At 38.7% G+C, this 12436-nt stretch overlaps 1 protein-coding gene and 1 long non-coding RNA gene across 2 annotated transcripts; one reads left to right on the forward strand and one right to left on the reverse strand.

Annotated features, from left to right (window-relative positions):
- On the forward strand, positions 267 to 1683 carry LOC109714718. The gene is made up of 3 exons (XR_002217424.1): positions 267 to 366; positions 533 to 754; positions 1655 to 1683. It is a non-coding gene; the product is annotated as an uncharacterized LOC109714718 (long non-coding RNA).
- Positions 6365 to 8870, reverse strand: LOC109713639 (F-box protein PP2-B10-like). The gene is made up of 3 exons (XM_020237799.1): positions 8424 to 8870; positions 7827 to 7945; positions 6365 to 7024 (listed from the first exon to the last, which is right to left on the reverse strand). The coding sequence occupies exons 1-3, from the start codon at positions 8742 to 8744 to the stop codon at positions 6520 to 6522; spliced, it is 945 nt and encodes a 314-aa protein (XP_020093388.1). The 5' UTR covers positions 8745 to 8870; the 3' UTR covers positions 6365 to 6519.

Raw genomic sequence — 12436 nt, forward strand, 5'->3', positions numbered from 1 at the left:
CCGAGCTTTCAGAGAATGCATGTAGGATGATCTTTATAGTAGCCGCTGATATGATGGAACCATCAAAGAACAGAAGAACGTCATCGGCGAATTGTAGGGTGAGAAGTTTAACATCTCCTACGGCTAGAGTAGGTATGTTTCAATCCTTCTCACGTGATTGACTTCACTCCACTAGAGATTGGCGAGGATTTGAGATACGAGGAGCAACCGGTGCGGATTCTTGCCCGCGAGACGAAGGAATTGCGCAACCGGGCCATCCCGTATGTGAAAGTGCAGTGGAGCAATCACGAGGAGCGGGAGGCGACTTGGGATCCTGAGAAGTGATGAGGGAGTCCTATCTCGACCTGTTCGTTGCCCCGTCTTGAGGTATGTTTCAAGTTTCGATGACGAAACTTTTTGTAGTAGGGAAGGATGTAGTATTCTTGGGTTTACTTTTGTTTTTTTAACTATTATTATTTATTTCTCTCTTTGAGTTTGTATGGGGGGCATGGTGGTCATTTGGTTGTGATAAAGATGCCACGTATCCTTTCAGGTTTATCCTCTCAATTAACTGAGAGTGTGCATGTTTTTATTTCTCTCCTATACTTGACCGTACGCAAGGAGAAGGAGAACCCGGTTGGAGCTCGTGTGTCGCCGACGTCGCGCCGCGGTACCGTTTGAGCGTGTGTTCGTCGTCGTAGCATCGCGAGGAAGCCAGGCGCAGGTGCGTTTTTGCCGTTCTCGACGTCGCACCGGATTGGATTTAGCTTTTGAGGTAGGTTTATCATCGGATTTCTACTCCTATAGCCTTGTTAGTCAACATGTATAGTTAGGATATCTGCGTTGGTACTGTTTAGCTCAAATTCATGTTTATGCATTGTTCTAGGCCTATATATTGAATTGGGAGCATGTTACTGTTTGTTATTAATTATACATGTTGGACTTGGATAAAACATAGGAGAAAACCAGCGTTCGGGACTTGGCATATGTTAAACTACCTGATTTAGCCCTAGGGGCCGTTGTATTTTTATACTGTTACAGTATCCTCATAGTGAGTATCCCAGGTAGTTCAGATTTCAGTTATACTCATGCTAGGATGCCGAGCCGATTTTTTACAGTAGTGTTTACAGTATTCCGGATTAGTGGGTCCCGTAGTGGTTGATGGTGGACCCGGATTTGGTCATTTTGAGATCCGGTTGTGCCGAGGGCACATGACTAGTGGTTAGTAGCCAATTGGACTTATTTCCTTGACTTTAGCCTGTGAGAGCCTGATTGAGCTCGACAGAGATACGCTTGCATACTCGGTTGGGTCGCGCCCACGAGTTGCCACTCCGGAGTTTGGCTTTGTGCTTTCGCGTTGATGTCACTGACTAGTTTTGCTATCCACGAACTGTTTTGCGTGGAGGTAGCGTGGCTTAGACAGGCGAGACGGGTGCGTTCACAGTCTCCGGGATAGGTGTGTTCACAGTCCCTATTGAGATTGGGTCAGATTTGACAGTTACTACAGTTGGATAGTGTAGTGGCAGGTAGCTATAGATTTCTTTCCAGATTTAACTACTAGTTTGTTTCTGACTGTAGTCTTAGTTGGTGGACCGATAAGGTTGAGGGCGGTACCCACGAGGACTACTTGTTTTTACAGTAGTTCTTATGCCCAGTTGTTACCACTGTTTTGCAGAGCCACCGGTTTCAGTTGCTGCGCCTTCCCGATTCTTCTGATGATTCCTCCTCCGCTGCCTGTAGCTTCCTCAGCTCTCACTACCTTTTTCTCACCGTCACGGAGGTTTCCTTCGTCGCCCCGCTCTGTTTCCGCTCCTGCGCTGCGCTCCGCTCCGACAGTGCGGGGCCTTATGTGTGCAAGGGTCCCGTGCGGCTGTTTAGGCGGCATATGTTTCTTAAAAAAGACATATGCTTCACATAGCCATTGACTTTTATATGTTATGATGTTGGTCATCATATCTCGACATTTCTTTGGTTTGTCCATCCTATTTTGTTCAGAGTGTATGTATGTTGTTTTACGATATGTTTCCATGAGCGAGGTCGCTCAATATTGTTGACATACATGTACTTGAGTTGTTTTATTTGGCTTTGATGGACGTCACCACCTAGGAGATAGAGTCGTTGAGCAGCCCATCCCGAGATTGAGCGCCGCGGGAACGGAGCTAGTCGGAANAGGAGAGGTAAAGAGGGGGGGGATAGAGAGACACACACACACTCTCTCTCTCTCTTTGTCTCTCGCGTGCGCTCGGGGGGTGCGGGTCGCCCGCACATGGCAGGCCGGCCCCACCCCCTTCCCCCCTCTCTCACTCTTTCTCCTCTTCCCTCCCTCTCCCCACCCCCATGGGACCCCCCATGTTTCTCTCTCTCTCTCTCTCTCTCTCTCTCTCTCTCGCTCGCGCGTGCGTGCGGGGGGCGCGGGTCGGGGACGCCCCGTCTCTCTCTCTCTCTTTCTCTCTGGGCAGGGGTCGCGCGCACCCGCCGAGCGCGGGTCGCACGCGCGTAAGGGTGAGAAAGAGGGGGGGAGAGAGAGAGGGGGGGAGAGACATGGGGAGAGGGAGAGAGAGGTAGGGAGGCGGGGGGAGGGAGGCCCTGAGGGTGGGGAGAGAGAGTGAGAGACAGAGCTGGAGAGAGAGAGAGGGGGAGAGACAGATAGGGAGGTGGAGAGAGATAGAGAGAGTGAGAGAGAGAGAGAGAGAGCCAAAAAAAAAAGAAAGAAAGGGGCCCCATCGAAGCCCCCCCGCCAAACGCGGGGAGGCTTTGAAGGGGCCACAGTAAAACTGGGCTTTTAATATATGTATACACTATAGATGATACAAATCGCCAACCATTTCCTTCTTGTACAAAACTTTTGAAGTGTTGTATCAAAACTCAGATTATCAAATCTTTAATTCATTGCATAACCAATTATCATCAGTTGATGCATTCACCCATAAATTTTTCCAAATTAGTATTTACCGGTGAAAAAAGCTTTTTTTTTTTTTTCTTTTCTTTTCATGAATGGGAACTTCAAAAAGCAATTCACTTTTGTATTTCATTTTCAAATACCACAAAATCTCTATTAATTAAAATTGGCCCAACTAGCTAAGCACAAATCCTTAAATATGAATTTAATTATGTAGAGTTTTAAATCGAATCAAACTCTCATTTAGAGAAATTTCAATTAAAATCCCAACATGTGTTATATGTACACTTGACTAGTTCTTATTTAGAAATATAATATCTGCTAATCTTTTCAACTGCAAAATAATTATTCTTCAACTTCTACTTCATCTTAAAGTGATGCTTTGACTGCTGAATAAACAATTAAATTATTTGCAATAAATTAATTAAATCATCTCTGAAAAATGATGTGATAACTAAAAGGCCAATTTGCATAAAAAATTCACTTATTTTGGGCTTTTGTAAAATCGGGCCACATTTTTTCTTTTTGCAGATTCGGTCCGCTTTTTCAGCAAACTGACCAAAATACCTTTATACCTTTTTCTCTCTCCTATTATTTTTCTCTCATTCTTTTTTTCTTTCTCTTCCTAAATAGCGGCGGAGGCGGAGGAGGCGGCTTGTCCGGCGCATCCTTACTCTCGCCTGCACACCCCCGCACCTTCCTTGCCTCCAACCCTGCCGAGGCAGCGCCGCTACTCTTTTTTTTTTCTCTTCGACCCTCCTCCACGGCCTCTCCGGCCCATCCGATGGTAACGAGGACGGCCGCCCTTCTCGTTCTCTCCCTCTCCCTCCTCCTCTGCCGTCTCCGACGACGANTTTTAAACAGAATAAGAGCATATGCTTGGTTGATATAAAGTAAATAATAAAAAGTGAAATTGGTCAATTTGTATAAAAAATTTACTAACTTTAGACTTTTGCAAAACTGGACCGTCTTTTTTAATTTTGTAGATTTGGTCCGAATTTTCAGCAAACTGACCAAAATACCCTTATTACTTTTTCTGTCTCCTCTTTGTTTCTTTCGTTCTTTTTTTTTTTCTCTCGCCGAAAAAGTAGCGGAGTCAGAGGTAGAGGCGGAGGCGGAAATGGCCCGCCTCGCTTCTCACTCTCATGCTCTCGCCCTCGCCCTTGCCTTCGCCCACGTACCCCCCACCTTCCTCACCTCCGAGCCCACCGAGATCGCGCCGTGACTTTTTTTTTTTCCTCTCCAACTCTCCTCCACTGTTTCCGACGACGACGCCTTTCTCGCCCTTCCCCGCCCTTCTCGTCTTCTCCTTCTCTCTCCTCCTCTGCCGCATCCGACGAGTACGCATCTTTGTCGACGCCGACACCGTGAAGGTTGCTGCGGAACTGCAGTCTCAGAGCGGGGTGTCCTTAGCGGCGACGTCGCCGGCGTCGTGGCTATTGGCAAAGACGGATGACCAAAAAAAATAATAAAAGAAACAAGAAAAAAAAATAAAAATAAAAAATTATAGAAAAAGAATGATGAAAATAAAATTGTATCGTTAACTGCAAAAAAAATTATAAGTTGTACTACTTAAGATGTAAACTGCAGTTTTAAGATGAAAATTACACTTTTTAAACGAAAATTATACTCTATGGGAGATATTTAAACTGTTTCTCCTCTTATTGCACTCTTTTAGATGTAAACTATATCAATTAAGATGAAAGTTATACTCTTTAAACGAAAGTTGCACTATTTGAGAGATATTTACACTGTTTCTCCTCTTTTTGCACTTTTTGAGATGTAAACTGCACCNGCACACCCCTGCACCTTCCTCATCTCCAACCCTGCCGAGGCCGCGTCGCGACTCTTTTTTTTTTCCCTCTTCGACTCTCCTCCACTGTCTCCGACGACGACGCCTCTCTTGCCCTTCTCCGCCCTTCTCGTTCTCTCCCTCTCCCTCCTCCTCTGCCGTCTCCGACGACGATGCATCTTCGCCGGCGGTGAAGCCGGCGCCGACACCGTGGAAGTCACTGCAGCGCTGTAGCCTCGGAGCAGAGGGTCCTTAGCGGCATTGTCGCCGGCGCCGTGGAAAGGGGTGACAAAAAAAAATTATAAAAAAAACAAGAAAAAAAATAAAGATAAAAACTTATAGAAAAAGAAGGATAAAGATGAAATTGCATCGTTAACTGCAAAAAAATTTATAAGTTGCACTACTTAAGATGTAAACTGCAGTTTTAAGATAAAAATTACACTCTTTAAACAAATATTACACTCTTTGGGAGATATTTACACTGTTTCTCCTCTTATTGCACTCTTTCAGATGTAAACTGCACCCATTAAGATGAAAATTACACACTTTAAACGAATATTGCACTGTTTTTCCTCTTGTTGCACAATTTCTCCTCTTGTTACATTATTTTTTATCTTAAATTGCATTCATTTAAGAAATATTTATATTGTTTCTCCTCTTGTTGCACTATTTTTCTCTTGTTGCACTATTTCTCCTCTTATTACACTGTTTCTCCTCTTAAAGGGTGCAGTTTAAGATAAAAATAGTGTAACAAGAGGAGAAATAGTACAACAAGAGGAGTAACAGTGCAATAAGAGGAGAAACAGTATAAATATCTCTTAAAGGGGTGCAGTTTAAGATAAAAAATAGTGTAACAAAAGGAGAAATAGTGCAACAAGAGAAGAAACAGTGCAACTTTCGTTTAAAAAGTGTAACTTTTATCTTAATGGATGCAGTTTACATCTAAAAGAGTGCAATAAGAGGAGAAACAGTGTAAATATCTTTCAAAGAGTATAATTTTAGTTTAAAAAGTGTAATTTTTATCTTAAAACTGCAGTCTACATTTTAAGTAATGCAACTTATAATTTTTTTTGCAGTTAAAGATGCAATTTCATCTTCATCTTTCTTTTTTTATAATTTTTTATCTTTATTTTTTTTTTCTTTCTTCTTCGATAATTTTTTTGGTCACCTTTCTCTGCCAACGGCCACGGCGCCGGCGACAATGCTGCTAAGGACCCCCCGCTCCGAAGCTGCAGCGCCGCAGTGACCTCCACGGTGTCGGCGCCGGCGTCGACACCGGCGAAAATGCATCGTCGTCGGAGACAGCAGAGGAGGAGGAAGATGGAGAGGACGAAAATGGCGGAGAAAGGCAAGAGAGGAAAAAAAAAAAAAAGAGTCGCGCCGCGGCCTCAGCGAGGTCGGAGGCGAGGCGAGGAAGGTGGGGCTGCGCGGACGAGGGTAAAGATGCGCCGGACAAAATCGAAGTAGGCCGCCTCCGCTCTGTCTCCGCCGCTATCTAGGAAGAGAAAGAAAAAAAGAACGCGAGAAAAAAAGTGGAGAGAGAAAAAGGTATAAGGGAAAAAGGTATAAGGGTATTTTGGTCAGTTTGGTGAAAAAGCGGACCGAATCTGCAAAAACGAAAAAGGTGGCCCGATTTTGCAAAAGCCCAAAATAAATGAATTTTTTATGCAAATTGGCCTAACTAAAACACTAGATGAAAAAAACATTATTTTCTTATAATCTGAATGAGATGAACTGGTTTAATTTGTAAATATTACTCGTCTACAGTAGCCAATCACATCCACGCCCTGTATCACAAGAAGTCAACAACAAGTAAAATGTAAAGGTGACCGACCACACTTCCTTCAGTTTAGAGCTTAGGCCTTATATCAAGGCCCTGGATAATGAGTCCACGCTTCCAATGCAGTTCCGTGGTCTCATACAGTTTGATCTCCACCTCCCCTTCGTCCCCTTCATCATTGTAGAACTCCCCAAGCTCTACCTCCAACCACCCATCCTCCCTCAGACACATCTTCACCTTCTTTCTTCGTGCTTCCTCATCATCCTCATCAGCATCCTTCGACTCGTTGTCATCCTCCAACTCACTGTCATTGTCGTCGTCACCACCACCGTTGTCGTCATCATCGCTGTCATCTTCATTGTTGTCTGGCTGTAAAGAGACAGAGTTCTCCAGTGCGTAGGCTCCGAGCTTGACAGAGGCGAATTGAGAAGTAGAATTGAGGCCGTACGAATCGGGGGCCAACTTGAAGACGAGATAAGCTGCATATGTAGTTCTGTGCGAGAGTAGTTGGCTATCTATCGTTCCACCGATATGCAACCAGCAGACAGACAGTAGCTCTGCCACCTCCGCAAACCTGATGTGGAAAAGAAGCAATATTCCATAATTGAATGAATGCATGAGTAGCAACTAGACCCCAAATTTAATTACAACAAATTAATAACCCTTCAAGGGGAGGATTAATTGTGATTCCCTAGTTTTCAAGGGTAAATTACGGCATAGACTCCGGTTATCATCACGCATGCATATATACAGATAGAAAACCAGAATGCAGGATTCTTTGATCCTATATTATTAGAGCATTAATTGCGCCTTCAACTAGGTAGGATTGTATGGTTCCAAGCAGATTTTTCTTTTCATGTTTAGCAGTTACTGATAGATTTCAAAAAATAACTCTTAAGTTTCTATTTTTTTCCGACCTCAAAATCAACCTTACGCTAAAATGTTGGATAACATTACATCATTTTTTATTTCGCACAGAAGTTGGATAACATTATATATAACTTTTGATATGTATACATAGAATCTCAGTTGCATGCAAATATATAAGATGATTAAGATCTAAGCAGGAATTCTCACATAATTATTTGCTGTAAGAAATATGTAGCATTCTTGAGCAACATGTAGGCAAACAGCTACTTTACAGTTGCAACTGACATACGATCAAAATGTACGTGCAAGAACCGCGTGGCCTGATATGTTACATGTGTTGACCTGAGTTTTAGAGAGGCAACTAATGCAATAGATAACTATTTGAAGTAGTTGAAGAAAAAGATTTAAAAACAATGAACTATTCTCAAGGCCACTGAACCGGTCTGCTAATGTTACATTAGCTAGATAGACCCCAAGAAGGCAATAACACAGAATAGTGCATTTACCTTGATTCTGGGTGGTGAATCCGTCTCCAATACTGCGGGTGGTCGCTCCATATGATTGACATTGTTCTCTGAGATATCATATAACACTTTTTCCCTGTCGATCTTTCCATATGAAAGCTCTGATACAACAGCATATTTAGAAAGATATTCAGTATATACGACCTTTGTAAAGTATTCTGATGTATGTGAGGCAATTTTAAGAATCACAAATTTCACATAGCACTTTGGGCACAGTTTACAATACAACCGTTAGACCTTCAACTACGGGTTCCACAGATGCAAGTACGTAGATGCAATTACAGCAAATCAAACAATATTTTTAAATTATTATATATATAGTTAGACTTATAGCGACGCTTAAAATGCAATAGATCAAACAGCCTCTAAAAAAGCAGCACTCCACAATTTCTCCAATACGTCAATAGCATGTAAAGACTATATTTTACCAGGATCAAAGCATTTCGAAAAAAGAAGAAATAAAAAAATATCGACCAATTAAAGACCAAAAACAGGAAAGAGAAAAAAGAAAAAAGTTACAGAAAAAAAGAAAAAAAAAATCCAAGGAGTAATTAGAAGGGAAGGGTAGAGCTAGCTTACCATCCCGCCGTCGTCGACGAGGATGGGGTCGCAGAGGCGAAAGTAAAGCTCCTTCTTGGAAGAGTACTCGAGGGGTCGGACGGCGCGCGACAGGATCTGGGCGCAATCGGGCGGCAGGAAATTGGCCCACACGGCGTCGGAGGCGGCGGCAGACAGGAACGCGGCAGAGACGAGGCCCGCCCTGCAGGTATCGCGAGGCGTGGTGAAGGCGAGCACGCGGGCCACGCACTCCTCCGGCAGCCGCGCGAATCCGCCGATGCCGGCGCCGTCGTCGCCCTCGCCTTCTCCTTCTTCTGTCATTTTTCTCCTTCGGCCTTCCATTCTTCACAAGAATCGATGAAGCATCCGGCGAGAAAAGCTGCGACTGATCTACACGTTTGTATTGACTGACCTACAAGTCGTTGCTGACTTGGGAGAAGGTTAGCACGGGCGTGGAAAAAGTGGCATGCCGAGTCAATGACGCAACCATCTGTCACGACTCACGATTAGGTGTATTCGGTTCTTTATAAAATTACTTGAAAAACATTTTTTCGTTTGAAAAATAATTTTAATTGCCCGTAAAAAAAATTTTCAAAAAAAATATTTTAGAGATTCTCTAACACTATAATGTTTTGTTGGGATATACCTTATCTCATTATCCATCCCTTATACCCAAACAAAAAAAATAAGGCTGTCCCACTCCTTAACAGATTATTATGGGGCCGGTAACCCATTAAGGGATAGGATAGCAATCCCACCCCTTCCCCTCAAATAGGATGGGAATAGCTATTTCCATTCCTATTTAATTTTTAAATTTAAAATTTAAATTTAAAATTTAAATTATAAATTTTAAAAATTTAAAATTTGTAATCATAAAATTAAAATTTAAAATTTAAAATTTTTAAATTTAAATTATAAATTTTAAAAATTTATAATTTGTAATCTTAAAATTAAAATTTAAAATTTTATATTTCTAAATTTAGATTTGATCTTAAATTTAAAATTTGAAATTGAAAATTTAGAACTTTGAATTTTCTAATTTGAGATTTCTAAATTCAAACTTTAATTTTGTATTTTTAAAATTTAAGAGTTATATATTTAAATTTAAAATTTTAAAATTAAAGACAATATTATTATTTTCTATTTATAACTACTCATTACCCTTCTTATTCTACTTATTACAACCAAACATAATTTTGCTTATATCTGTACTAAATCAATACTCAACCAAACAGAAAATTACTTTATACCTATCTTATACCTTATCTTATACCATATATATATATATATATATATATATATAAGCATATAGAAATTCCGACATATATATAAATAATTGATTATCCTAATGCTTTTAAGAGTACTCCAAGTTGTTTGCTGCTTCCCTTTAGCTGTTTGGCTTATTGAAATTAAAGAGATGTGTTTGGTTATGATTGATTGTGAAACCCTAGCGGTTCTAAGAAAGTGGTGATTGTTGAAAAAATGATCCAAGTGGTAGATCTAAACTAAACTAGTAAAAAATAAATGCAACAACCAAGTACTTGATGAATTTTTACGAGCGACACATTAGTCGACTCCTCTCCTCTCTTCTCTTCCCATATATAATATAATATATATATATAATATATATATATTATATATATCACCCCAATACTATATATATCAATATATATATATAAGCCTGAGTATATGTGCAGAATAAATAAAAAAAAATTATTTTAATTTTATGCTTAAATAAAAAATATATAAAATTTTTCTTTATATCATTTTATTTAAAAATTTACAATAAAAATTATTGTTTTTATAATTGATATATGTTTATTAATTTTTAATTAGATAATTTTTTCGAAAAATATATTATAATGAATTTTTATATAATTTTTGAATTTTTGGATAAATTTAAACATTTCATGTTTATTAAAATTTAAACTTAAAATAAAAAAGGCGTCAAAAATTAATTAATTCACGATTTACTGTTGAAAATTTAATTTTACTTCAACTGTAAATAATATTTTAAATTGTTTAATTCAATTTGATATCTAAAATTTATAAATTTAACCCCTCCCTTCCTCCATTTAACACACTCCAATTTATCTACTTGTAATTGAAATATTTTTAATTGTTAATTAAATTGTAAAGTATAACAAAACCAAGAATAAATTCAATTCAAACGATTTAAACTTCATATTTTTAATTTACATGTCGACAATTTTATGATATACATCATAGGAAAATACTTTAATTATTTAAGTTTAAAATGAAATAACTAGATGATCATAACCAATAATTATTTACTTGAAAATTATAACAATATAATATAGCTAATTCAATTAGCAAATTTGATTTTATATTGATTGATAAGATGCTATTTTTTTTAAACTCAGACGATTGATCCTAACTCATTCCATCTTAAACCAGATTATTTATTTATATTTTTTTTTTTTTTTTTTTTTTGAGAGATGGGGTAAGCCACGCTATCCCTCCGCTTCGTTTATTTATTTTTCCATTTAGAATAAACTAGCTGCAATTGTGAATCCAATCTAGATCGAACTCTGGGTCCTCGCGTACCAAACCGACAAGCCCTTTGCCATGCTCTAAAGAACCGGTCGGCTAAACCATGTTTTTATTTTATTTTGAGATTTTTTAAAGAAGTTGAATTATAAATTAAAAAATCGGTTCATTAAGGGAATATTCGTTTATTCTTTCATTTGGATTCCGTCTGTTACTCATGTCGGAATATTATTCATAATGCTTATATTATATATATATATATATATCATATATTACTATTGGTATAAAAGATTAAGGTATAAGAAGGTATAATAAGTATTTTTCTGTTGTGAGTATTATTTAGTACACGATATAAAGCCAAAAATTATGTTTGGTTGTATAAGTAACATAAGAAGGTAATGATAGTTATAAACCATAGAAATAAAATATTGTCTTAAATTTTTAAAAAATTTTCTAAAATTTAAATAATAATAACCTTAAATTTAAAAAATAAATTAAAAGTTTGATGAATTTTATGAAATCTCTCAAATTAGAATAATTCAAAAGTTCTACAATTTTTCTAATTGTCATCAAATTTTAAATTAAATCAATCAAATCTTCTAAATTAAAATAATAAATTTTAAATTTAAATGTTTTAATGATAAAATTAATAATTTTTAAACATTTAATAATTAATTTAAAAACTTTTTTTAACCCTTTAACTTTCAATTTTATGACATTACAAATTTAAAACCACCAATTTTAAAATTTATAATTTAAATTTACAAATTTAAAAATTTAAATTAAAAAATTAAATAGGAATTGGAAATAGCTCTTTTCTTGTCCCACCTCCTATTTGAGGGGAAATGGGTGGGATGCTATCCCCTAATCTTAATGGGTTACGCGCCCAAATAATTACTGTAAGGGTGGACAGCACTTATTTTTTTGTTTGGGTATAAGGGATGGATAATGAGATAAGGTAATATCCCAACAAAACAATTATAAGTGGTTAGAGAATCCTAAAAATATTTTTTTTGAAATTTTTTTACGGAATTTAAAATATTTCAAATACGAAAAAAATGTTTTTCCAAGTATTTTATCATAACAAAAGAACCGAAATACACCTAATCCTTGAGTCGTGTGAAGATGGTTGCGTTCATGACTCGGCATGCCAAACTTTTTTTCCCGACAGCAGTGATAAACGACTCTCCACAGTCAGCAACGACTTGTAGGGGTCAGCTCAAACAATAACGTTGTAGATCATCGCAGCAGCCGCTTTCTCGCCGAATGCTTCATGCGATTCCCCTTTGTGAAAATGGAAGCCGAAGGAGAAAATGCCCAGAAGAAGGAGAAGGCCGCAAGGCGACGAGACGCGGCCGGCAAATATCGGCTGCGATTGAATTCGCTCATGCGGCTGTGCCGGGGAGTGCGATGACCCCCGCGGCTCCGCCTTCAACCCCCACACCACGCCCGCTGGATAAACAAACCTGCAGGGCGGGCCCTCGTGCTCTGCCACAGCGTTTCCTGTCGCCGCGCCTCGCTAC

The sequence above is a fragment of the Ananas comosus genome, linkage group 8 (assembly GCF_001540865.1).
Source record: "Ananas comosus cultivar F153 linkage group 8, ASM154086v1, whole genome shotgun sequence".
NCBI classification, from domain to species: domain Eukaryota; kingdom Viridiplantae; phylum Streptophyta; class Magnoliopsida; order Poales; family Bromeliaceae; genus Ananas; species Ananas comosus.

Bases quoted from the DNA above. Each gene is read 5' to 3' on its own strand.
- LOC109713639 (XM_020237799.1), bottom strand. From the start codon at position 8,744: ATGGAAGGCCGAAGGAGAAAAATGACAGAAGAAGGAGAAGGCGAGGGC. The intron at 7,946-8,423 runs GTAAGCTAGCTC...CTGTTGTATCAG, and splicing joins TCGTCGACGACGGCGGGATG to AGCTTTCATATGGAAAGATC. The intron at 7,025-7,826 runs GTAAATGCACTA...TTTCCACATCAG, and splicing joins ATTCACCACCCAGAATCAAG to GTTTGCGGAGGTGGCAGAGC.